The sequence below is a fragment of the Rhinopithecus bieti genome, unplaced genomic scaffold (assembly GCF_001698545.2).
Source record: "Rhinopithecus bieti isolate Rb0 unplaced genomic scaffold, ASM169854v2 scaffold_36008, whole genome shotgun sequence".
NCBI classification, from domain to species: Eukaryota; Metazoa; Chordata; class Mammalia; order Primates; family Cercopithecidae; genus Rhinopithecus; species Rhinopithecus bieti.
The window spans coordinates 2,442,507-2,470,193 of record NW_016816204.1 but is presented as its reverse complement, the minus strand read 5'-3'; the positions used below and the strand labels follow the sequence as shown (position 1 = coordinate 2,470,193).

The window sequence follows — 27,687 nt, the reverse complement described above, 5'->3', positions numbered from 1 at the left end:
TTGAGATGGAGTCTCGCTCTGTCACCCAGGCTGGAGTGCAGTGGCCGGATCTCAGTTCACTGCAAGCTCCGCCTCCCGGGTTCACGCCATTCTCCCGCCTCAGCCTCCCGAGTAGCTGGGACTACAGGCACCCACCACCTCGCCCGGCTAATTTTTTGTATTTTTTTGGTAGAGACGGGGTTTCACCATGTTAGCCAGAATGGTCTTGATCTCCTGACCTCGTGATCCGCCCGTCTCGGCCTCCCAAAGTGCTGGGATTACAGGCTTGAGCCACCGCGCCCGGCCTAAGACTGCTGGATTCTAAATGTATGCCCAGACATGTAAGCTGTGTGACTGTGGGTAGAAGACACCACCCACTGCACCAACCACAACAGGGGCAAAAGATCATAATGGGCAAAGACTTCATAAGAGCATAAGTACAAGGCCAGGCTCTCGCCTATAATCCCAGCACTCTGAGAGGCTAAGGCAGCCGGATCACCTGAGGTCGGGAGTTTGAGACCAGCCTGACCAACATGGAAAAACCCCGTCTCTACGAAAAATACGAAACTAGCCGGGCATGGTGGCACATGCCTGTAATCCCAGCTACTCAGGAGACTGAGGGAGGAGAATTGCTTGAACCTGGGAGGCAGAGGTTGTAGTGAGCCGAGATTGCACTATTGCACTCTAGCCTGGGCAACAAGAGAGAAACTCCGTCTCAAAAAAACAAACAAAAAAACAAACCAAAAAAAAGAGCAAGTACAAGTACCTTGTGTGCTCACTGAGCAGGGTTTTAAGTACCTTGTAAACTGTAAAGTGCTATAGAAAATTGGTATTTTCGTAGCAATATGGTATTTCTGTATGGTATTTCTTATGATGTTTTAAAATCTCTCTCTGCCATCATTACCCTTGTATTTATTTCACCTTTGTAAGTCGCCATGTTCTTTCATACCTTTTGATAATATCACAACAAATGGATTTTTCATCCAGATGACCCTAGTGCCAGTGCCAATCTTCACGTCACCCTTCCTACCTCTGCTCTTGTCCTCTCTATACGTTTACAATGATTTAGTAACGGATAATTCTCTGTCACCCAGGCTGGAGTGCAGTGGCGCGATCTCAGCTCACCACAACCTCTGCCTCCCAGGTTCAATCGATTCTCCTCCCTCAGCCTCCCAAGTAGCTGGGATTACAGGCATATACCACCACACCCAGAAAATTTCTGTATTTTTCAGTAGAGACAGGGTTTCACCATGTTGGCCAGACTGGTCTCGAACTCCTGACCTCAGGTGATCTGCCTGCCTTGGCCTCTCAAAGTGCTGGGATTACAAGCATAAGCCACCATGCCCGGCCTGTTGTATCTTTATTCTTTCTTTTTTTTTCCCCCCCTTTTTATTTATTTTCTTAATAGAGACAGGGTCACTTGCTATGTTGCCCAAGCTGGTCTTGAAATCCTGGGCTCAAGTAATCCTCTTTCCTTGGCCTCCCATAGTGATGGGATTATAGGCATGAGACACCACATCCCGCCAATGTATCTTTTTTTTTTGAGATGGAGTCTCACTCTGTCGCCCAGGCTGGAGTGCAGTGGCGCAATCTCGGCTCACTGCAAGCTCCACCTCCCGGGTTCACGCCATTCTCCCGCCTCAGCCTCCCAAGTAGCTGGGACTACAGGTGCCCACCACCACATCCTGCTAATTTTTTTGTATTTTTAGTAGAGACAGGGTTTCACTGTGTTAGCCAGGATGGTCTCAATCTCCTGACCTCATGATCCACCCGCCTCCGCCTCCCAAAGTGCTGGGATTACAGACATGAGCCACCGCGCCCGGCCGTATCTTTATTCTTAAGTCTTTCTTTTAGTTCTATCAATTATTTCTAATGACTCACTAAAATATAAGCCCTACAGAGGAAGAAGCTAGATCCTACTGTACTGTAATAAACATTATCTAGTAGACTGCATCTGATCAATAAATATCTGTTGGACAAAATGACAATGAAAACGCTGTAGATGTCTATGTACATCCCCAAGTCTGGAAAAAGAAAACTATGACATGCACTTGTCTAGACTGGATTAAAGGTCTAATGTATAGTTTTCCACCAAGGAATTTCTGAACAGGACTTGCCAAATTATATCACTTCAAATCAAGGGGGCAGGGCACGTTTCTACATGTTTCTTATTTGTGAAAAACCTGGATCTCTTTCTTGGCTTCAGTTCCTGATCTGGAATACTGCTGAGCACCTGATGTTATGCATTTTCACGCAAAGAGGCACAGGAAAGTAGTTCTGTCTCCCAAGTGCTTACCATCTCATTAGGGAGAGTGCATATCAGAAGAGGGAAATGCTGATGACCTGGGTGTGTCCACCTTATGAAAAGTCATTGAGTCCTTTACTCTGTGATCTGTGTAGCTTTCTGTATGTATGTTCTACTCTAATGAAAAAAGTTTACCTAAAACAATATAGGCAGTAAAGGTTAAGTGTGTGAGATGAGAGGTACAGGCCATCAATAAACAAAGCAGGAGGTAAGGAAACAAGGGATGCTGAGGGCTGCGGACCTAGGAAAGCCATCTGGAGGAGACCTGACCTGAGCTGGCCTTGTGGCAAGTACAGGGTGTAACACAGTGGAGGGAGGGCAGCATGAAGGCAGAAATGGGCATGGTGGGCTGGGTCAGGCAAACAGTTTAGATGTTTGGAAGGTTCCTAGACTTAAGTAGTGAGAAAGACAAAAGGAAGGAGAATCAGATTAAGGGTGCCTGGGGGACCTGAGGCTCAAGTTCACAAGTTATATTTCATCCTACACAGTGGGGAACCACTGAAGGCTTTAGGGTAGGTTGGTGGCGCAAGATGAAAACCATGTTTTAGGGAGATGAACCTGGGTATGATGTGTTGTGCTGACTGGAGAAGGGAAAAAGAGAAAGAAAAGAAAGGAGACCATGGTAGTAATTTAGTCATGAGGGTGATGTTGAGTGTCTCAACTACAAACAGGCAATAGTTGGAAAGACTGGAGCAGATGTGAATCTGGAAAGACTGGAGCAGATATGAATGAATAAATGAAGCCATGAATGAAACTATGAATGAAACAGACCAGAGCTAAATGATGAGAACTTATGAACACAAAGAAGGAAACTAATAGACACTGGGGCCTCCTTGAGGGTGGAGGGTGGGAGGAGTGAAAGGAGCAGAAAAGATAACTACTGGGTACTGAGCTTAATACCTGAGTGATGTAATAATCTGTACAACAAACCCCCATGACACATGTTTACCTGTGTAACAAACCTTCACATGTAGTACCCCCAAACCTAAAATAAAAATTACAAAAGAAACATAGAAATGCCTTGGTGACTTTCTGGATGAGAAGGAGATGGAAAAATCAGTGATGATGGGTCAAATGGGTGTGTATGAGGCTGCCATTGATAGAAACAGAACATTTTTGAGAGGGAGCTATTTCACGGGGAAAACAACAACAAGTTCAGGTGTGTTTGCATACTCACGGCTGTATCACACCCACTAGCTCTCTGTGTCCCAAGCCCTTCTCAATTCTAGGATTTTTCTGGTAGGCTCTGAGAATATGCATCAGAGACATCTGTAGCACAGTTAAGTGGAAACAGATCACCATAAAAGGCTTTACGAGCGTCCCTTCTTTATTGAGTTGTAGTTCTTTTTATATTAGGGAAATGAACACTTTTTGTCTATGTCACAAGTTGCAAATATACATATATTTCCTCTAGTTTGTCACTTGTCTTTTGACTCTGCTTATGATGATATTTACCACGTCAACTTTAATTTTTATGAACCCACATTTATCATAACAGATTTTAAAAACAAAGTTACCTAATGCCAATAGTTATATATTAAAAGATTGGCTGGGCGTGGTGACTCACACCTGTAATCCTAACACTTTGGGAGGCCGAGGCGGGAGGATCACCTGAGGTCAGGAGTTCAAGACCAGCCTGGCCAACATGGTGAAACCCCGTCTCCACTAAAAATACAAAAATTTACCAGGTGTGGTGGCGGTCGCCTGTAATCCCAGCTACTTGGGAGGCTGAGGCAGGAGAATCACTTGAACCCGGGAGGCAGAGGTTGCAGTGAGTGAAGATTGCATCATTGCACTCCAGCCTGGGCAACAAGGCAAAGCTCCATCTCAAAACAAAACAAAAAAAAGATCAAAGTGAACCAAAAGTATGTAGGTATTGACAACAACACTAATAAAGATCGCAACAGTCGACATTTATTAAGTAAACACTTGTGCCAGGCATTATCTCATTGCGTCCTCACAACCCCAGGAAATAGATCCTATGATTAATTCTCATTTACAGTTGAGCCTTAGGTTTAGATGGCTTAAGTAACTTGCCTAAAAACACACACAAAGTTGATGGTGTTCAGGACTTCCCAAAATATGGCACCTTGGCGTTTGAGCAAACAGCAGAAGCAGGAAAGTCTCTCTTACCTTCCACAGCCCTTCTTCCCTAAAGCAGATGATAAAACCTACGAAGGCCGTCCTGTGACCTCCTGCTCTTCTCCTCTGAAGCAGGTCGTAAGACCCTCATTCGACAGGTACCCTCCCTTTACCCAGAGGAAAGAAATATCCTTATCTGTGAAGATATAGGGCATAGAGAAGAATCCAAACAAACAGGCCTTACTAAGCCTCCCCTCAGTTTATTACCATTAGACCACACCCTTTGTTCTCCAACCATACTTCTCCATGACAGTCAAACTTACTTATAAAAATCAAACCTACTTATAAAACCTTTATCAAACCTACTTATAAAAATACACAAGTTACCTCTTCCTTTGGATCTTTATTTCTGAAGGCTCCCGTGTCATATAAAGCTTATATTAAATAAATTTGTAGGCTTTTCTCTTATTAATCTGACTTTTGTTACAGGGGCCTCAGCCATGAACCTAGTGATGGGTGAGAGAAGAAATCTTTCCTCTCCTACAAAATAAAGGTAAAAAACTGAGATTCACATCCAAACAGCCTCACTCTAGAGTCTGAGCCCTTTGATTCCTCTACTCTACTGCCCCTTGCTGTGGGTGGCTCCCCTTGAAACACAGCCCCATTAAATAGCCACGGTGAGGAACGCTGACCCAGACAACTCCCAAAGACTGAAATGAACATGTTCTTTCCCTTGCTGTTCCTATATTCACTGCCACTGCTTTTCCTGGACCTGGTTTAAGAATCGGATGGCTCTAGCTCAGCTGGAAGCATTTTAATTGAATTCTGGATGAAAATAAGCACGAGTCAACTAAAAGACTATATTTAATTTGGTATTTGAATGGGGAAAGAAGAAAAAGCTTAAACTACAAGTTTAAAAAAGAAACTTGGTTGCTCTTTTGAACCTGAACTAAACATGAAGAGCAAAGTGTTGTATTGTTTAGAAAATAACAGACCTAACAGGAAAATTTAAGTTGAAAAAGCATCTAGTTAAGGTGTTCGAATCATGTTGAATTTTTTCTCCTGTTGTTTTATAACTATTCCCTTGGGGATTTTGAAACCTAAACCATTTTCTTTCTGAAAACATTTTTCCCTGACACGCACACACACACAGCCCTGTTGTTATGGAAGTCAGTATTTTTTAAAGCCTGCTATAAAGGAACATAACAACGAACAGTACACAAAACTACAAATATTTAATGAGGAAATGGAAACAGGATTAAACCTGCCAATCGCTGTGATATAATTAGTAAATAATAAGTACTGACTTGGACGATTTAAAAAAAATTTAAAACCGGGCCGGGCACGGTGACTTATGTCTTTAATTCCAGTACTTTGCAGGGCGGAGATGGGATGATAACTTAAGCCCAGGTCTTCAAGACGAGCCTGGACGACATGGCGAAACCCAGTCTCTACAAAAAAATACAAAAATTAGCCAGGTGTGATGGTGTGCATCTGTGGTGGGAGGATCACTTGAGTGAGTGGTGCGGGCAGAGGTTGCAGTCAGTGAGACCCTGTCTCAAAAAAAAAGAAATGTAAAACCTAAGTAAGTGCAAGTATGACATTTGAAAACTGTTATGCACACAGCTGCTATCCTCTATTGAGTACTCATAATGACAGAGACAGGAGGCAGAGAAATTCTAGGCAGACAGGGGCAGGTCCCCGGCAAAACCCCACCTTCAAGCTGAGAAGCCTGAAACCCGCAGACCAAAGTGAGAACTTCTATCCCTGTTTGCCCACTCTCTCCCGACTGGTTCTTCATAAATCACGTCTTTTTACCAATTGAATGTTGCCTTTTCCAAAACTGCCTACAGCTCACCCCGCCCCCCATCCTGTGCCTATAAAGACCCCAGATTCAGTTGGTAGAGGCAAAGAAGCGGCTTGACTGGAGAGAGGCGACTTGACTTCAGAGGGATGGCTGGACTCTGGAAGAGGGATGGCTGGACTCTGGAAGAGAGATGGCTGGACTTCCGGGAATAGCCAGCCAGAAACAGGCAGACTTTGGGGTTAAGATTACCTGCCCGTCCCGTCCCTTCTCCAGCTCCCACGTCTGCTGAGAGCCATTTCCATCACTTAATAAAATTCTCCGCCTTCAACATCCTTCAAGTGTCTGGGCAACCTCACTCTTCTTGGATTCCGGACAAGAGTTCAGGACCCACTGGGTGCGGGTACCCAGAAAAGGCTGTCACACTGGCCCTGTGCCCTCACTGGCAGAGGGCAGCCACCCCACATGACAAGGCAAGGGTACCACTGAGCTGATCACACACTGCTGTCCACGGACAGTGGGACTAAGAGAGCATTCTAACATGCCCTCTGGGGCTTTGGAGGTCGCTGGCACCCTCACCTGGGCACTGTCACAGGGCTCACACGGAGCCTGCTTCTGCCAGCACCCAAAATGGCCAGCTAGATCCCATACTCACTCGCTCACGTGCTCCCTCCCACAAGGGTAGAGCACAGAGAGCCAAATAAATTGGCCACCCCCATCACAAGTTTGACGAACGGGTCAAGAAAAATCCTGCATCAATAATATTTTTAGAAAATTAAACAAACTTTCCCTATCACCAAGTAAAGACAGAAATGTGGACCTTTGATGAAAGGTTTTTGACCAAAGAATGGCAAGATAAAATCCATCCATCCTGCTGTCCCCTGTTCACATGATCCGTAAAGCCTACCATTTTCAGTTTGTACATGTTTCTTTCCTAGGGAGAACAGAGACGGAATTATTGATTTCTGGTAACGTTGTGGTATACACTGAAAGAAAACAAATAGCAAGATTTAAGGGCTCACTGTGGTTATTTTTCCTTGCATTCGTTTCAAACCTTCTACTCCTTCCCCACTGCCCTGTGACACAGCCATCAAAGACCAGAAATAACTCCAAATTCAACAAGGCTGCCAAAATGAAAACAGCAATCTCAAACAGAGCTGGGGAGGAAGGTGGAGAGGGGCATTCTCTTCTCATATCTGTGACCTCGGGCTACAAAACCGAATGAATGACCAGTCTGCAACAGTACAGTGACAAGCTGCTGAGGATCCCTGCTCACTTGGCTTCCCCAAATGAGGCTCACTGTTTTTCTTCAATCTTAGACAAAGCTATGGTTACTCTCTTCCAAGATCCCTCTTAAGAAAATCTACTTCTTGTGCTGGTGGTCTCGGTGAACTATTTGCTGTCTCAATACTATTTGAATAAGAAGAAATTCCGTTTTGAAGTTAAAAAAAAATTCAGATTATTCAAGTCTTATGCTATTTATAATCATTTTTGACATACACAAGATAAACCAACCCTTAGGATGTAATCTGGAGCAACTAAAAGTAAGTGCAGGGGGTTCAATTAATTCAAGTATTTAGAAGGATGTACTAGGTCATATTTCTCTCTAGGAAAGGATGCTATTGTTATCATGTATGGCAATCAGACTTTTGAAACTCAAAGCAGAGTGAACAGGAATAGCAAATGCATGCTACTTTGAGGTCTTCCCAGTGTTTTTCTTCCATAGTCTGTTTTACCAACTTCTATTTCTCACAATTATCCCATTTATAGATAAAAGTAACAGTAACAACACTATTTTGTACTTAATAATAATGCTTAACCACCTACCTCCCTACCAGGGATGGTATGAGGATGAATAGAAGACAGGCTGACAAGTACTTTGAGCTCTTTGGGAAGGTACTCCCAGTGTGAAGCCTTGCTGTGGTTAAATAACACCTTTCATCTAAGGATCTAAAAGTGTCTTACAAAGCCCAGCTCATTAACTCCAAAACATTGCTATGATATAAACCAGAGCTGAGCATTATTATCTCCATTTATATAAGAAACAGGGACAAGCTAGGACCACTAATACTGTGAGAGAAATTTAAGAGTTCCTGGGATGAGGCCTAGGATACAGGCCAGTAGAAGGCCATGTCCACAAGGCACTGTGTATGTGCCTCTCAATTCCATTAACAAATATGTACCAAAGAATGCCAAGTGGGGAAGCAGGTCCATCCTTAGGCTGTGCATATATAAAAAGATAGCAAAGAATGAGAAGCAAATAATGTGAAACGCTATCATCACAGCCCTTGGAAGATCCCAATTGCAAAACATTGAAACAAATAATGGTATATTTCAGATGCATTCCTCATAAAAGAGGCATCGAGGTACAGGACTAGTATGACTTCAGAGAGCAAATAGAAATATATAAATAACAGACTAAAAATATAATCGATTTTGAAAAAAAAAGTCAAGGTTCTTCATATGTTATGTTACTAATCTCACTTAGAATTAAGATCAATTTAATGGGAGTTAAGTCATCAAAAAGAATTAAGTTCACAAATAAGTTTCACCCTCCAAAAAAATAAATTTTGTTTCAAAGTTATGTTTATTAAAATTCCTCAAACCTAAAAAAAAAGATTCTGAGTTTCTGCCAAATACAATGCATTTGTCTTCTGGGCCACCTGTGAGATTACTTCTGAGGAGACCAAACGTGGGAGGTACGAAGAGGCAACAAGGAAATGGAGATCCACCACATCCGGGGTACAAAAAAACCTTCCATCTACTTTAAAAATATTCATATGGGCTCTGCCCAAGTGGATTCTTTCTAAATATCATCACAAAAGAATGTAATTGGGCCTGTTTATCCTAAGGTAAGTCATGCTCCTCTACACACAGACACACATACGTTCACCTAGGTACAAAAAATAGAAATTTCTTTTCTACTGAAGAAAGGGGACAAAAAGTTTCTTGGGGCAGACTAGACTTTAATGCTTTCCTATTGTGAAAATATGTAATTCAAAATCTAAGCTGTTGGAATCTTAACATATTGTTAAGGCTCAAGGGAATGTGATTATGTGGGTCACTTAAACTTGTAGCTGTAACCTGGGCAGCTGTAAGTGTTGTTTTCCTGATTATAGATTAGCCTTTTGCCTCACCTACACTGTTTTGTAAATTGTTGTGAATGAATAAAGGGTGCCAGAGAAGACCCCTTCCCTTTTAACTGTTGCTCTTCATCACAGATTAAACTTCCCTCTTACACTTCTCATACAGAGACTTAAAAGACTATCACGTCGTCTAGGATGGTACGTTAAATATACTCTTTTTCTTTTTTTTTTTTTTGAAACAAGGTCTTACTCTGTCAGCCAGGCTGGAGTGCAGTGGCGTGATCACAGCTCACTGCAGCCTCTGCCTCCCAGGTGCAAGTGATCCTCCCTCCTCAGCCTCCCCAGTAGCTGAGACTGTAGGTGCATGCCACCATCCCTGGCTAATTTTTGCATTTTTTGTAGAGACAAGGTTTTTCCATGTTGCCCAGGCTGGTCTCAAACTCCTGGGCTCAAGTGATCCTCCCACCTCTGCCTCCTAAGGTGCTGGGATTAGAGGTGTGAGCCACCATGCCAAGTCCTCTACTCTTCAGTAGGAAAGGAAGTGAAAACAAGCTGTACAGAAAAGAAAACAAACTGTAATTAATGAAATTATAGCTCATAAACCAACCTTGTATAGAAAATGTTACAATCCTACTAAATTTCTTTGTTTTCTGCCTATATAAGCAGGACTTTAACTTTTAACTTTAAGCACTGACCTCATTTCTCGGAAGTCCCTCTTTCCCGAATGGCCATTCCCAGCTTTTCACTTGAATAAACTTTTAAAAACTGAGTTCTGATCCTTTCCATTATTGTTGGTCAACATTATCAATGACTACAGACCCACTCCCTCCCCTCAATTTCTCCATCTTTAAACAGGGATGATCCTTTAGAAGGATGTTCTGCAGTTACAGTAAGATAAATTATAAGATGAAATTTTGAGCTCTGATTATTATTGTCACTCACTGACTATAATCTCTAATGCATCACTGCAGGAACCAAAATGCAGAGTAACCTTAAAAGAAAAAAGGAGAAGGTTTATCAGGTACTCTGACAGCTTACAGGCTCTGCAATCATTATCTGGTCTCATAGGGCTGTAATATTTTTAAAGATCAAAATAGGAACATCTACTTCAGAATAAAAGACAACGAGATTGGCAGGTAGTGACTATCCTAGAGTCATCTCCAAATACAGCCTTAACTCTGCCCAAGATGCCACTTTTAATCTGAAACATCAGACTGCAGTGATCAGTGGTGTGAGAGCCAATAATATTATAGTAGCTAATAATAGCCAATAAAAGAGAGGACATAATGCACTTCCAGAAGGCCTGGGCACCTCAGATGCAAGGAACAAGGTCAAGGGCAGTCTGTGGGAGGAGCAATTCTTATCAACATTGTGGCCCCTGTGAGGAGGGCAGCAAAAAGGCTATCAAGTCAGTAGAACAGCTGTGATTTTTCAACCCATCAGCAGGCCACTCTTGTTTTTGTCTCCATTAAAATAGTACCAAAAGGCTTGCACGTCCCCAGGGCCCAAATCCCCTCTCCACTGACTGAGATGGCATTCCTTGCACAGAATGGAAACAGGAACTTCCCTCACTCATCCTGCTCTCAAATCACCTGCCTGTCTTGCTGCAGTGAGCAAGAGGAATGCTCAAATGAGCATTAGCCTGACCTAAGGATGTGCTGGCAGAAGGCAGACAAACAGAGCCAGGGAGGGAAGGTTTGAAAACTTCCTTCAAATAATCACTCCGGGATGCACTTTGGGAATTTGGCCTGAGGCTCACTGCTGATGTAAGGATTATCAAGTTTAAGACTGCTAGTAAGGCCAAATGACTTATTAGAGGGCAAATTAAAATCGCTATATACAAACAGGATGCCAGGCAGTTCTGCTGAGCACCTCAATATTCAAAATGCCAAGGGATTTCCCCTCTCTGCAGTCTTTCAATTTTGAAAAGCAGCAAGAAAAAAAATATGAGTGGGGGTAGGAGGTGGAGGAGAAAAGAGGCTACACTGACACGGCTGGAGAACCCATACCTAATCTCCACACAGGCCAGGCACACTCTGCCCGTTTCCACATTACCTCGCAGAATTAGCCTCAGAGATGAGAGTTGAAAGTTCAACTTGCTGCATGATTTATTCCCAAGGAAGCCTTGCCACAGGGCATGAATATTACTGCTCTACCAGACAAAACTGCCCCTGTGGCTGATGGCTAGCAGAGACTCTTCAAGCCTGTGACCAGCAACCCTAAGGGCAGGCACCCTTTCAGAACTAACCTAGATGATGTTTCTGCAGATAAATTCTCTCCCTTAGAAAAATGCCTCTTCTTGGCCAGGCGCAGTGGCTCACGCCTGTAATCCCAGCACTTTGGGAGGCCGAGACAGGCGGATCACGAGGTCAGGAGATCGAGACCATCCTGATGAACACGGTGAAACCCTGTCTCTACTAAAAATACAAACATTAGCCGGGCGCGGTGGTGGGCGCCTGTAGTCCCAGCTACACGGGAGGCTGAGGCAGGAGAATGGCGTGAACCTGGGAGGCGGAGCTTGCAGTGAGTGGAGATTGCACAACTGCACTCCAGCCCAGGCAACAGAGCGAGACTCCGTCTCAAAAAACAAAAGAAAAGATAAAAGAAAAATGCCTCTTCTTATTGCTCTTATTTCTGGTGTGGTCATCTTCCCTCGGGTATTATTCATAATGGTCCCTCAAACAAATGCAACAGAAGATAAATGTTTGGTCTCCATATCACACAGTAGAAAGGAAGAGCAAGTCAGCAGAAATGAATCCTTAGAGGGGAATACATAGGGGACAGCAACAGGGTTTCTTCCTGGTCCCCGGCTTTTGGGAGGCTGGGCACAAAGGGACTGACTATAGTGCCAAGGCAACAGATTCAGGAGCAGCATGGAGGAAACCAGTCACCAGCCTCAGCCCATCTCCACTCAACTTCTCAACCAACAAGGCAGCATCCAGAAGTTAAAGAGCAAATCATGCCGGGTGCAGCGGCTCATGCCTGTAATCCTAGTACTTTGGGAGGCCAAGGCGAGTGGATCATGAGGTCAGGAGTTCGAGACCAGCCTAACCAACATGGTGAAACCCCGTCTCTACTAAAAATACAAAAATTAGCTGGGCGTGGAGGCACTTGCCTGTAATCCCAGCTACTCAGGAGGCTGAGGCAGGAGAATCACTTGAACTGGGGAGGTGGAGGTTGCAGTGAGCTGAGATCACACCATTGCACTGCAGCCTGGGCAACAGAGCGAGACTCCGTCTCAAAAAAAGCAAATCAGACATCCCTAGGCAACATCAGACAATGCAAAGAGTACACATATATAAAAATAACAGCAGTCCAAATAATGGCTGGCCTTGGAATGGATCCCCAGAAGAGGGGAGAGAGGCTGCCACATGTTATCAACTAAGTTATTTTCAACTAAGTTACCTTATTAGACTGGAAGACATGAAATACTGCATTCTCTGTCAGAACCAAAGGAAACATGCCTTGAGTAGCATCACTGTAACTTTACAGACTACAACACACACTTTTCTATAATCTAATTCAGATGGCCCTCCTTGCCCTCTGCAAAGGTGTGGGCTAGATGTCAAACAAGCAAAATGCCTTGGAAGAGAAAGAGGGTTGTCTCCACGCATGTCACAGTGATAAGGCCACTACAATTTAAGAAACTGCTATCAGGCCAGGCGTGGTGGCTCATGCCTGTAATCCCAGCACTTTGGGGGGCCAAGATGGGTGGATAATTTGAGCCCAGGAGTTTGAGACCAGCCTGGGCAACATGGCAAGACATCTCTACAAAAAAATACAAAAACCAGTTGGGTGTGGCAGCACACACTTCTAGTCCCATCTACTCAGGAGGCTGAAGTGGGAGGGTCACTTGAGCCTGGGATATTGAGGCTGCAGTGAGCCAAGATGACGCCACTGCACTCCAGCCTTGGGTGACAGAGCAAGACCCTGTCTCCGAAAAAAAAAAAAAAAATCAAAGTTTTAACCTACAATTGAGAGAATAAACTCTGAATTGGATTTTGGTTGATTTATACCATTTTTCTTACTTTTAATTTGTAATAATAATGTTCACATTTGAGTATTAATTCTAAAATTGTTTCATCCCTGGGATATGGGGAAAGAGCATCTTTTTTTTTTTTTTTTTTTGAGATGGAGTCTCTCTCTGTAGCCCAGGCTGGGAATGCAAATTGGTGCATCTCAGCTCACTTGCAAGCTCCACTCCCGGGTTTCACCATTCTCCTGCCTCAGTCTCCTGAGTCGCTGGGGACTACAGGTGGCCCCACCCACCACGCCCGGCTAATTTTTTTTGTATTTTTAGTAGAGCGGGGTTCTCACGGTGTAAGCAAGGATGGTCTCGATCTCCTGAACTCGTGATCCACCCGCCTCGGCCTCCCAAAGTGCTGGGATTACAGAACATAGTTTCATTTGGTCTGGTCTCTAACAAAGGGCTGCTTCAAAGAAGACAGTGCCCTGTCACCATCTCTGCGTTCAGATTTATATTCTGCTACTGGTTTGTTTCTACTGTAGCTAAAAACACACAATGTAGAATATATGTACAATGGAATAATATTCAGCCTCAATAAGGAATGAAATCCTGACACATGCTACAACATAGGTGAACCTTGAAAACGTTATGCTGAGTGAAATAAACTGGACACAAAAGGACAAATGTACAATTCCACTTACATGAGGTACCTAGAGTAGTCAAATTCATAGAGACAGAAACTAGAGTGGTGGTTACCAAGGAGAAGGGGAAATGGGGAGTTGTTGTTCATTAAAATGAGTTTTAATTTGGAATGATGAAAAAGTTCTGGAGATGGACAGTGATGATGGTTGCACAACAATGTGAATGTACTTAATGCCACTGAATTGTACACTTAAAAATGGTTAAAATAGCCAATCTTATGTATATTTTACCACAATTTAAAAAAACAATGGCTAGGCGCAGTGGCTTACACCTGTAAGCACAGCACTTTGGGAGGCTGAGATGGATGGATCACTTGAGGTCAGGAGTTTGAGACCAGCCTGGCCAACATGAAACCCCATCTCTACTAAAAACACAAAAATTTCCTGCGCATGGTGGCATGCACCTGTATCACAGCTACTCAGGAGGCTAAAGCATGAGAATCGCTTGAACGCCAAGTGGTGGAGGTTGCAGTGAGCTGAGATCCTCCACTGCACTCCAGCCTGGGAAACAGAGCCAGATTCTGTCTCAAAAAAAAAAGAAAAAACCAACATACAACTCATTTCATCAGTGAACTACATCCAAAATAATATGAACAGCCTAGAAATGAACACATAAAAGAGATGAGTATTTTCTATAAGAACAGACATCCCATTCAAAGAGTTCATAAGAATGACATCACAGGAACCACAGACAATTGAATATTTATTACCCCTCCCTCAAATGCACCAAGCAAGCATGTAGCTTAGTGTTTTATATTTAGTAGGTATTCAATAAACATTACCAAATATTTATTTTCATTCTGATAAGAACAAGAGATGATTTTAAGAAAGGCAATGCTGACCTCTTAATTTTTTTCTATTTTCCCTGCCTTTGCCAAACCATGGCCTATTTCTTGTTACTGTGCTGGCTGGGCCCTTTCAAAACCCTGCATCATTTCCTGACTGAGCCAAAACAACACATGGAAGTATTCCAGTTCCACTGCAAAGAGGAATAACCTGTGAACATGAATTCAAAAGACAGCAAAAAACATCACGTAGAAACAGATAGCCACAGACCAGGGAAGGTGCATCTTCCCAGAATAAATGCTGGCTTCTGCCAAAAAACAGCCAATTTCTTGTTTTTCAGTTCCATGTTAACAATGGTTTCATCTCACTGACAGCCATATCTTCGGATGCTCTCATTAGACTTCACTGTCTAGGCAAAGTAACACATAAAACACATTTAAAAATTCCGAGGAAAAGTTTTGATGAAACACAGCTTAGTTTTGAATTTTCCTTTCCCTCACCCTCTAAACAGACTGAAATAAGAAGCTACGACACCAAACTGAAGCATTTCAAACTGTACTTTTTCCTTATGTATCTGATGCTCTAAGGAACTGCCCAATCACCTGTCAGAAGTCTTTCAGATCCTTTAAAACATGGTCTATTGTTTTTCTATTGCTGGCAAAATATGAAAAGCCCCTAATAATCTTCTGCAATCTCCTATTTTTGTAAGTTTCATTTTTCACCATCAAAGAAGGGAGGCAGAGCCCTATCTTATCACTAACAAAGCACCACATTCTAGCAAGATGTCTCATCACAATCTCCTTCCTAAGCTTTCACATTTTTCTGACATTCATGTTAATTGTAAAATTAGCACCATTTACTTGCAAGTTCAGTGCACTTTATTTTTCATTCAATATTTTTTATTAATAGCTTCTGTAATAAGGCATAAATGAAGCTGCAAACAAAATCACTGTCCATGTTTCAAGTTAATTAGTGCATACCACAGAGAAGCACACAATTAGTTTTGGATGTATTTTGAAATAAAAGAAAGTTAAATGCAAATTTAAGCTCATTATTATCTTTATCAGCTGAGTGTTGCTATGTGTAGTAATAAAGTTGCAATCAAATTTAATTGAGAAATGAACTTGAAAGATTGTGAGTATGAGCTATAGGTACATTCAGTTTGTGGCTCTCTTTTCTTGAGTTGAGTAACCTCATTTTAAAAAAGAAATAAACGGACGGGCGCGGTGGCTCACGCCTATAATCCCAGCACTTTGGGAGGCCGAGGCGGGCGGATCGTGAGGTCAGGAGATTGAGACCATCCTCACTAACATGGTGAAACCCCGTCTCTACTAAAAATACAAAAAATTAGCTGGGCGTGGTGGCTGGCACCTGTAGTCCCAGCTACTTTGGAGGCTGAGGCAGGAGAATGGTGTGAACCTGGGAGGCGGAGCTTACAGTGAGCAGGGATCGCACCACTGCACTCCAGCCTAGGCCACAGAGTGAGACTCCATCTCAAAAAAATAAATAAATAAACATTTGCTAGAAATGAAAATAAACAGAAATTCAGTGGGATTGACTGTTATTAACTAAATCTTTATGACATAATTAGTTTATCTTGAAGACCTATTAAATAAGTGCATCATATTTAATCATAAAGCAAAATTGTGTTGGATGAAATAAAAGAAAAACTAAACTCTAACCTCTAAGACAGGAGTCAGCAAACTTTTTCTTTAAAAGGCCAGGAGGCCACATGGATTCTACCACAACTACTCAACTGTGCCAAATGGTGTGTAAATAAATGAGCTGAGCTGTGTTTCAATAAAGTTTTATTTATTTGGATTTCACATAATATTCACATCATGAAATATTACAGTATTCTTCTTTTGATGTTTTTTCAATCATTAAAAAATGTAAAAACTAATCTTCGTTTGAGGGCCATAAAAAAAACAGGTGGTGGGCCACGTTTGGCCTTCAAACAGCAGTTTGCCAAGTCCTGCTTTAAGAGTTTATTATATGAAGTACAAGGCAAAAAATATCCCCTCTGGCAAATCCAGTGTTCTATTGATGCATAAGAAAAAATCTTTTTCTCCTCTCCCTCCAAAATCTGATGTCTGTAGAAAACAGTTCCAAAAAAGTTTCCTGAGTGCCTGCCAAGTGCAAGACACACTGCTAAGCACTGAGAGGCACCTAAGAGGTCTCTGAACAATCAAAGTAGGGAGAGGCGGGGCGCTGAGAGATGGAGAGAGCTCCATTGATTTGGATGGCTCTTACCATTAAGGAAGAGGTAATATCTGTATTGGACTTTGAAGAACAAGTATCATTTGAATACACGAAGACTGAAGTAAAAGAAAAACACAGAGATAAGGACAAAACCTTAGGGAGTAGACATATTATGGAGTGAATTTTTTAAAAAGCAGCTCCAGAGTCAGGAAGAAAACCAGGAGAGCCAATTGCCCCTGAAGCCAAGAGAAGAAAGCATTTGAAGGAGAAAAGGGCTTAACACTTTCCATGCAGATACTGGGGAAAAAGTAAAAGTAGATCAAGGTACTGAACAAATAGGGGCTATCAATGACTTTTTACAGTGCTATTTTGGTATAATGATAGAGGTGACAGACAGGTTGGGGAGAATAAATAGGGACTAGTCTGAAAGGGACGGTGGTAGGAAGAATGGCTTTATAGTGCTTACTCAGACTAGAGAAATGGGTTATCCTTTCTTAAAACAAAAAACACTCCCATGAAAGATGCAGCTACCTTCTTAGTAAATTGCTCTAATATGAAACACTGTAATCAGAAAGTTGTTCTTTATACCAATTAAATTCTTACACTCTTTGAAGTCAAATGGCCCAATTTAGTGGTAAGATCAACAGTTAATAAAAGGTCCATCTATTGTAAACATTGCAAAAAGACACAGCCAAGAATCAACAAACTTTTCTGGAAGGTGCTATATAAACACACACCCACCCCAAATGGTTAAGTGTCCTACCTACTAAGATCCTAAGTGCATGTCTGTCTGTCCTCCTTTCTTTATAAAACTTTTTATTTCAACATAGTTTTAGACTTATAGAAATGTAATAAGAATAGTAAAAGGAATCCTGAATACTTTTATTCTTCCTTCTTTTTTAATAACCTACTTTAAGAAATGCATTCTTTGGCTGAATTTCCTGCTTTTTATTCTTTGTAATGTAGATATTGCCATTAAATTTTGGCCATCAGTTTAAATACTGTTAGGACTCAAGTAGTTCAGTTAATGTTGTTCATGATTCAGCCACAAGTTGTAAGAAAGCAAAGTACAATAAAAGCTCACTTAACAGAGTTCCTGTTTAAAATTCATTGGGCTTCTTTAATCTTTAGATTGATGTTTTTCACCAACTATGCCCCATTCTCTCCTTCTGAGGTTCCAATTAAATATATGTTAGATCTTCTCACTTACTATCCTGAATGTCTTGTTCTCTTTCTGTAATTTTTATCTCTGTCTATGCATCATTCTAGATAATTTCTCCTAATGTTCTGGTTCACTATTTCCCACTTCAGCTATGTCTAATTTGCTGCTAAACCCATACATTGAGCTCTTTATTTCAGTTATTGCGCCTTTTATAGTTCTAGCATTTCTATTTGGTTCTTTTTCAGAACTGTTATATTGGTTTTTCTTTTTAATAGCTCCCAATTCTCTAATAAAAATGTCAAGCTTGCCAGCCAGACACAGTGGCTCATGCCTATAATCCTAGCACTTGGGAGGCCAAGGAAGGAGGATCACTTAAGCCTAGAAGTTCGAAACCAGTCTGGGCAACATAGTTAAGACCCCATCTCCATATTTTACATTTTTTATTTTCTGAGATGGAGTCTCACTCTGTTGCCCAGGCTGGAGTGCAGTGGCGTGATCTCAGGTCACTGCAACCTCCACCTCCCAGTTTCAAGCGATTCTCCTGCCTCAGCCTCCCAAAGCGCTGGGATTACAGGCATGAGCCACCATGCTTGGCTTTTTAAATTTTAAGAATTAAAAAACAAATTTAAGCTTGGCTTTGATTTCTTCGAACACAGTAAGCATAGTTGTTTTTGGTACAAGTCTGATAACTCTAGTATGTCATATATTTATGAGTTTTATAAGTCTGTTTGCTTATTGTGACTGGTTTCCTCTTATGTCTAATCACCTTTGACTGTGTACTGGTCACTTTTGGAGAAAAAGTTCCCTGGAGGAATATTTTCAGACAGAGGATGATGGTACCTTCTTTCAGAGATTTCTGTTTGCTACTGCCATATGCCTGGGAGCACTACCAGTTCAGAGCCTCTCTCATCCAAATTCAAGACCTTAGGGACTACTTCCTTCTTTTAGAACCCTGATAGTTAATTTTTGCACTGATTGAGAACCCTCTTTGTCATATTTTCCCCTCATATTTTCTCTTTGCCATTTGCCAGAGATTTCCTTGACTCTTTCTTCCAATCTTTGATTGAATATATGTATATGTGAGTGCATATATGTAATCTCCAAGGACTCTCTCATTCTCTAATTGATCCTTTTAAATAACATTTTTACTTTCCAAATGATTCTTCAGAAAGTTGTATATTTGTTTCACTAACAATTATCTACTTCACATGATTGTCAAGAATAATGTAATTGCTTTCAATGCTATATGTAAACGCTATTATAAAATATTAGTATGGCCAACTGAACTGCAGTTTGTGTATTAGCGTTAAAAGCCTGGAGAAGAAGTGACATCTGCTAGTGATTTTACTTAAACAATATTAAAATGTCCAGTCATAGAAATATAACTAAGTAAAAAACACACAAGAGCCATGGTGAAAATCAAGGGACAATAACTTTATCCTAAATTCCATTTGCTGTTACATATCCTGCTATAATAGTGCAATGGGACATTCAGCAATAGACAATCAAGGAAAGACTTCCTGAGAAATTTGAGTTTTGAGGAAAAAAAACTAAAGAAGAGCCAAGTGACAAAGAAATAATTTTCAAAAACGGTACATAATATGGCTGAATATTGAACTGAATAATAAAACTGGATAATAAAAAGATACAATGTTTTCTTCCTCTAATGAAATAATATACTTTCTGGCTGGGCATGGTGGCTCACGCCTATAATCCCAACATTTTGGGAGGCCAAGGCGGGTGGATTACCTGAGGTCAGGAGTTCGAGACCAGCCTGACCAACATGGTGAAACCCCGTCTCTACTAAAAATACAAAATTAGCCGGTCATGGTGGTGCACGACTGTAGCCCCAGCTACTCGGGATGCTGAGGCAGGAGAATTGCTTAAACCTGGGGGGCGGAGGCTGCAATGGGCCAAGATCGCACCATTGCACTCCAGCCTGGGCAACAAGAGCAAAACTCTGTCTCAAAAAAAAAAAGAAAGAAATAATATATTTCCTAAATGCTAGTCTTCCTTTGCAAGCATTAATATATTTTTTAAAAAGCTACAAGACTTCTAGTTTACAGTCTAGCATGAAAGAGTTTGGAAGTCGCCACTCCATCCTAACAAGTGAAAAGCTGAACAAACTAAAACCTTGACAACTCTTCGTAGGTCTGTCAGAGAGGTGAGGTTGGGGACAAACTGCTGCCCCCAAAACTGGAGATACACACAGGTAGATACAGAGAATCACAATGGAGCAGAAACCCACAGAAGAAACATCCAGAGAGTGGAGAAACCTAACTGTAATTGACAAACTGCTACAGGCTGTGTGGACAAGTCTAAAACTTAGAAACTCCAGGGAACCAACTCACCAAAAGTTTTTGTAGTTTTACCTCCAGGAGCTCTACTTGGCCTCCTGCTTCCAGCAGGGGGAGGAATAAAAGAACCATTCTGAAATACGCCAGACCACTTCGTTCCTAACAAAGCCTGCCCTCAGGAGAAACTATTTTACCAGAGCCTAACCTGCTGGGGTTTTATGAAAGCTTAACATACCTAGGGGAAGGATGACACCCAACTCCAGCCCCCTCTAGCCATCCACAATGGGGAAGAGAAATATCCAGCCCTAGTGGGCACTAACCTTCCATGTGCAGGAACCCCACCTCAGCTCCCTTCCACATAGGGGCCCCTCTAACCATCCTGTCCCACCTAACGAGGGTGATGAGAAGCATAGGTGATATTCACAGTCCAGTGGCACAAGCTCACCAAAAGACTAAGACCTAATCTCAGAATTACAGAACACTTCCCCTCCTTCCAACCTCACCATCAAACCACAAAAGGCCTTTTTACAGGAGTCCCTTTCACCAAGTACATCATGTTCAGATTCAACAAAAAATTACAAGACATAGTAAAGGGCAAAAAAACACAATTTGAAGACACAGGGCAAACATCAGAACCAGAGTCAGAAATGGCAGGGATGTTGGAATTATCAGACCAGGAACAACTATGATTAATATGCTAAGGACTCCAATGGATAAAAGAGACAACATGCAAGGACAGATGGATAATGTAGGCAGAGAGATGGAAATTCTAAGAAAGAATCAAAGAGAAATGCTAGTGATTAAAAGCACTGTAACAACTGGGCACAGTGGTTCACGCCTGTAATCCCAGCACTTTGGAAGGCCGAGGCAGGTGGATCACCTGAGGTCAGGAGTTCAAGACCGCCCTGGCCAATATGGTGAAACTCCGTCTCTACAAAAATACAGAAATTAGCCAGATATGATTGCGGGTTCCTGTAATCCCAGCTACTCGGGAGGCTGAGGCGGGAGAATCGCCTGAACCCAGGAGGTGGAGGTTGCAGTGAGCCGAGATTGTGCCACTGCACTCCAGCCTGGGCGACAGAGTGAGACTCCATCTCAAAATAAATAAATAAGTAAATAAATAATAAAAATACTGTAACAAAACTAAAGAATGTCTTTGATGGGCTCACTAGCAGACTGGACATGGCTGAGAAAGAATCTCTGAGCTTGAGGATATGATAATAGAAACTTCCCAACTGAAAAGCAGAGAACAAAGACTGAAAAAACACAACAGAATATCCAAGAACTGTGGTACAACTACAAAAGATATAAGGTATACACGATGCAAATACCAGAAGAAGAAGAAGAAAAAAGGAATGGAAACAATATTTGAAGGAATAAAGACTGAGAATTTTCCCAAATTAATGTTAGATTCCAAACCACAGATCTAGGAAGCTCAGAGAGTACCAAGCAGAATAAACGCCAAAACAAAACAAAACAAAAAAAACAACAACTGTACCTAGGCATATCATAGTCACACTTCTGAAAACCAAAGATAAAGAAAAAATTATGAAAGCAGCCAAAGGGAAAAAACAAATACCTTTCCTACATAGAAGCAAAGATAAGAATTACATGTGACTTTTCCTCAGAAACCACGCAATCAAGAAGAGAGTGGAGTGAAATACTGTTGAGAGAAAGAAACTCCATCACCCCAGAATTCTGAACCCTGTGAAATTATCCTTCAAAAAATGAGGGAGAAGCAAGTATAAGCGATATGCTAAGAAAGGAGAGAAAAAGAAATTATATATAATGCTCAACTAAAACAAAAAAGGCAGAAAAAGGGTGGGAGGGAAAACTAGAAACAAAGAACAAGGGCAATAAGTAGAAAACAGTAACATATATAATAAACACTAATCCAACTATATTAATCAATAATCACTTTAAACATCAATGGTCTAAATACACCAATTAAGAGAGAGAGAGTGTTAGATTTAAAATAAAAAAAAAAAAAAGCACCCAAACAATATATACTGTCTACAAGAGACCGACTTTTTATTTATTTCTTTATTTAGAGATAGGGTCTCACTCTGTCACCCAGGCTGGAGTGCAATAGTGCAGTCATAGCTCACTGTAGCCTCAACCTCCCAGGCACAATGATCCTCTCACCTCAACCTCCAAAGTAGCTGGGACTACAGGCATGCACCACCATGCCCAGCTAATTTTTAAAATTTTTTGTAGAGACAGAGTCCCACTGTGTTGCTTATGCTGGTCTTGAACTCCTGGGCTCAAGTGATCCTCCCACCTGGGCCTCCCAAAGTGCTGGGACTACAGGCATGAGCCATTGTACACAGCCAAGAGACTCGATTTAAATATAAAGACACACAGAGATTAAAAATAAAGGGATGTCCCAGCATAGATGGGTTCTTAAAAAAAAAAGAAAGAAGAAAAAGTAAATAAAGGGATGAAGAAAGATATGCTATTCTAACACTAACTGAAAGAAAGTTGAGTAGCTATATTAATTTCAGATGGAGCAAACTTTAGAGCAAGGAAAGTTATTATGAATAAAAGGGAGCAACACATAATGATAAAAAGATCAACTGTCCAAGAAGACCTAACAATCCTTAACACATATGTGCTTAAAAACAGTGTCAAAATACATGAGGCAAAAGTTGACAGAAGCAAGAAGAAACAATGAACTCACTATTATAGTTGGAGACTTTAACCCCCATATATCAGAAATGGACGGATCCAGAAGGCATAAAACCAGTGAGGATATAGTGGAACTCAACAGCACTACCAACTGACTGGATATAATTGACATCTATACAATATTTCATCCAACAACAGCAGATTACATGTTCTTCTCAGGCTCACAGGAAACACTGACTAAGACAGATCACATTCTGGGCCACAAAATACTGCTGTAATAAGTTTAAAAGAATAGAATTACACAGTGTCTGCTCTCAGGCCACAATGAAATTAAACTTGAAAGTAATAACAAAGATAGCAGGAAAATCCCAAAATAGGTGGAAATTAAACCACACACTTCAGCCAGGTGCAGTGGCTCACGTCTGTAATCCCAGCACTTTGGAAGGCCAAGGTAGGCGAATCACAAGGTCAGGAGTTCGAGACCATCCTGATGGGGTGAAACCCCATCTCTACTAAAAATACAAAAATTAGCTGGGCACATGCTTGTAATCCCAGCTACTTGGAAGGCTGAGCCATGAGAATTGCTTGAACCTAGGGGGGGTGGAGGTTGCAGTGAGCAAAAATCATGCCACTACACTCCAGCCAGGGCGAAAGAACCAGACTCAGTCTCCAAAAAACACACACACACACACACACACACACACACACACACACACACACACCTTACCAACACATGGGTCAAAAAGACCTTAGCTACCACACCCTTAGCTGGTTTCTCTTAGCTGCGTGTGGTAGCTCACTCCTATAATCCCAACATTGTGTAAGGCTGAGGTGGGGGGATGCTTGAACCCAGGAGTTAAGAGAACAGCCTGGATAACATAGTGAAACCCCATCTTTACAAAACAATTTAAAAGAAAAATTAGCCAGGCATGACAGTGCATGCCTGTAGTCTCAGTCACTTGGGAGGCTGAGGTGGAAGGATTATTTGAGTCCCTAAGTTCCAGGCTGCAGTGAGCTATGATTGTGCCACTGCACTCCACCCTGGGTAACAGAGCAATGAGGCCCTATACCTAAAGAAATTAAAATTAACTTTTAAAAGTAAAACTCAAGAGAAATTTAAAACATTTTAAGCTAAATGAAAATGAAGATACAACTTATCAAAATGTGTAGGATACATCAAAAGCAGTGTTTAGAGGAAAATTTATAGCATTTAGTGCATATGTTAGAAAAGAAAAATGATATAAAATCAATAATCTAAGCTTCTACCTTAGTAAACTAGAAAAGTAAGAGCAAATTAAATCCAAATTAAGCAGAATAAAAGAAATAATTTTAAAAATCAGACCAGAGGCCAGGCGCAGTGGCCAACGCCTGTAATCCCAGCACTTTGGGAGGCCAAGGCGGGCGGATCACGAGGTCAGGAGATCGAGACCATCCTGGCTAACACGGTGAAACCCCGTCTCTACTAAAAACACAAAAAAATTAGCTGGGCGTGGCAGCATGCGCCTGTAGTCCCAGCTGCTGGGGAGGCTGAGGCAGGAGAAGAATGGCGTGGACCCGGGAGGCGGAGCTTGCCGTGAGCTGAGATCCGGCCACTGCACTCCAGCCTGGGCGACAGAGCGAGACTCCGTCTCAAAAAAAAAAAAAAAAAAAAGAATCGGAGCAGAAATGAATATAACTGAAAAGAGGAACTCAATAGAGAAAATCGGAGTGAATCCTAACGTAAATAGTGGTCAATGTGGCCTATTGATTTTAAAGATGCACCAATCTGGTGTCAGATGCCAATAGTGGGGGAGGCTGTGCATGTGCAGGAATGGGAGCATTTGGGAACACTGTATACTTTCTGCTCAATTTTGCTGTGAACCTAAAAAAATAAAGTTCATGATTTTTTAAAAAGTGACCACATAGTTCTAAATCTCACGTCTCTTCTCTGTCCTCTAGAAAGAAAAAAAAAAATTGAATTTATCTTTTCAACACTCTTCTAATACTTCAAAACAAAATATTCATTTTCAAAACAAGCCTCTCCCCTGAGAGTGTTTAAGAAGTTAATTGTGCTTTTGTTCCCTTAGGACAGACTGACTAAAGAGTCTCCTGGGAGGGGCATGGGAGGCAGACTCTACTCTTTGACCTTGGTAGTAGTCACACTGTTTATTTTATGACTACTTGTTCAACAGTAAATGTATGTCTAATGTACATATATATATATATATTTCAGCAAAAAAGAATAAACAGTATTTTTAAAAGCTTACTTCATAAAAATGTCTCTAAGTAAAGCAAACTAAATAAATATCTCATTTAAATTTATTCATTCTAATTGTCCTTTTAAAGGCTCTAAAGAACAGAGATGGGACAAAACCAAAACTGAATGAAATACGTGGGTGACTCAGTCACATCTTTCAAGAAAAGTCTCAGTGCGGCTAGAGATTTAAAACATTTTCAGGGGAAAGTATTTAAAATTAATACAGTCAGTTTAATACTGCCAGTCTCTTCTTTCTCTAAATTTAAAGATTCTTATATATAAAATAGAAAAGGTACAAGTTCATTTCCCTTTTACATGGCTTGTATTTTCCAGGATTTTTAAGTGTCTAAAGATAATCCACTTTTACACTATCCTCTGACTTTTGACCTATAGTACTTTCCATTCTTTCCCAAATAAATCACTGTGCCTTTATTTGTACCATACCACCTTCTCTGATGAGTGCAACCTAGGGCTCTAATGCCTCCTCTTCACTCTGCAGTCAGAAGCTATGCTTTTGAACCCCTGGTTCAATCTGCTGAGAGCACAATCTTGGAACACTGATTCTATTGTTTAAGACCCCAAACAGACTGTCATTACCTCTCTCCCCAGAAGCTGGCAGTTAATGACCATTTTACTTCTAGCTAGTGAGGGAGCAGTTACTTCCAGGCAGTGTGTCTTTAGGTCAGTATGATTTCTCCAATTATAAATTTATCACTGCCTAAGGCTATACAAACAGCACCTTTTTTTTTTTTTTTTTTTTTTGCTATCTCTTAGATTAGAAATGGATACTCTCTGAGGGGGCACCATCCCACTAATTTGGCCTAAGTCTTCTTCACTCATGCAGCCTCCTTTTGGAGCTATCTGGCACTTTTCCGTAAAAAAACACCATAACCAAATATGTTTGTTCCTTTTCAGGTTTGAATAACACAGGAGAATGATTCTAGTTATCAATTCTTAATTCAAAGTCTTTCTTAGGGAAAGACTTTCTTATTTTAACTAGGAATAACCAGACACTAGTATATTACAGCTGCAACAACTCTCAAAAAAGCTGTACGAAAGAAAAATGTGGCTTCCATCTGCATTAGTCATTAAAGATTTCTTTTTTTCTTATTAAGGCACACAGAACACATATTATACCAAGCCAAAAGAACCAATTTTCTTCATGGAGTAGAATAGCAATTGGCTGTTACTCATTAAATTCTTACAGCAATGAGCAATGACTTTCTTTCTTGTTTTGTTTCTCTTTGAATAGTAGATGAAGTTGATTTTTTTTCTAAGGCTGCCTCCCATCACCAGCATTCCTGATCCTTGGCCTGTGTAGCTGTTAATATGCTGCACACATATGCCTGGGCTCCTTAACAACCAATGCAGTTAACCTTTCTGTTTACTCCAAGTCAGTTCCTATCTTGTTAGTGAAATTGATTTTTTTTCTTTCTAAACATAGTAATTTCATATTGTACAAAAACTATACGTGTGTGTGTGTGTGTGTGTGTGTGTGTGTGTGTATGAAGTCCACTGGTTTTCTAAATCCTGTTTTTATTTTAAGGGCTTCAGGGGCCATAGAGTCTCATGTTTTAATTGAGAAAGACGTGTCCATTCATGGTAATGCCAAAAGGTGGGTGGACTATGGCTACTTCACAAACAGTTAACTGCCTCTGTGTTGGGGGTGGGAGATAACGGTTGGAGCCCACAATTTACTTTTTTTTTTTTTTTTTTGAGACGGAATCTCGCTCTGTCGCCCGGGCTGGAGTGCAGTGGCCGGATCTCAGCTCACTGCAAGCTCCGCCTCCCGGGTTTACCGCCATTCTCCTGCCTCAGCCTCCGAGTAGCTGGGACTACAGGCGCCCGCCACCTCGCCCGGCTAGTTTTTTTCTATTTTTTAGTAGAGACGGGGTTTCACCGTGTTAGCCAGGATGGTCTCGATCTCCTGACCTCGTGATCCACCCGTCTCGGCCTCCCAAAGTGCTGGGATTACAGGCTTGAGCCACCGCGCCCGGCCCACAATTTACTTTTATTTAAAAAAGAAGTTAATTCTCTTGATTGAACATAGGTGAAAGATTATTTTTCTGGAACTAGTGATTAAAGAGTAAATATTAGATACTATACTAAAGGATATGTCATCGTAACTATCTGTGGTCAAAGGTACTTGTTCATAACTCACTCCATGGTTTTTACATTCTAATTGTCTATTAACTAGCTGTACCCCTCATGGACTGGAAGCTCCTAGAAGGCAGGGATTGTATCACAAAGACTGTTTCATCTTTAGGGCACATAGTCTGGCAGATGGTATATAGTCAGTAAGTATTTCGGTTAGTGTTGATATCATATTCAATACAAGAATCTAATTATTGGCCGGGCGCAGTGGCTCAAGCCTGTAATCCCAGCACTTTGGGAGGCCGAGACGGGCGGATCACGAGGTCAGGAGATCGAGACCATCCTGGCAAACACGGTG

The 27,687-nt window shown here is 41.4% G+C and overlaps 1 protein-coding gene across 2 annotated transcripts in view; it reads right to left on the bottom strand.

The window, feature by feature from the left end:
- Positions 1 to 27,687, bottom strand: part of ASCC1 (activating signal cointegrator 1 complex subunit 1) — a 121,892-nt gene that overhangs the window by 3,204 nt on the left and 91,001 nt on the right. Inside the window, exon 9 of one of the 2 annotated variants that reach the window (XM_017854584.1) lies at positions 9,730 to 9,808. The exons of the other annotated variant lie outside the window; for it this stretch is intronic. Coding sequence (XP_017710073.1) covers positions 9,776 to 9,808 — 33 coding nt within the window. The 3' untranslated portion in view covers positions 9,730 to 9,775. Of the gene's footprint in view, positions 1 to 9,729; positions 9,809 to 27,687 lie in introns of those variants that run through there. 2 annotated transcript variants of the gene reach the window in all.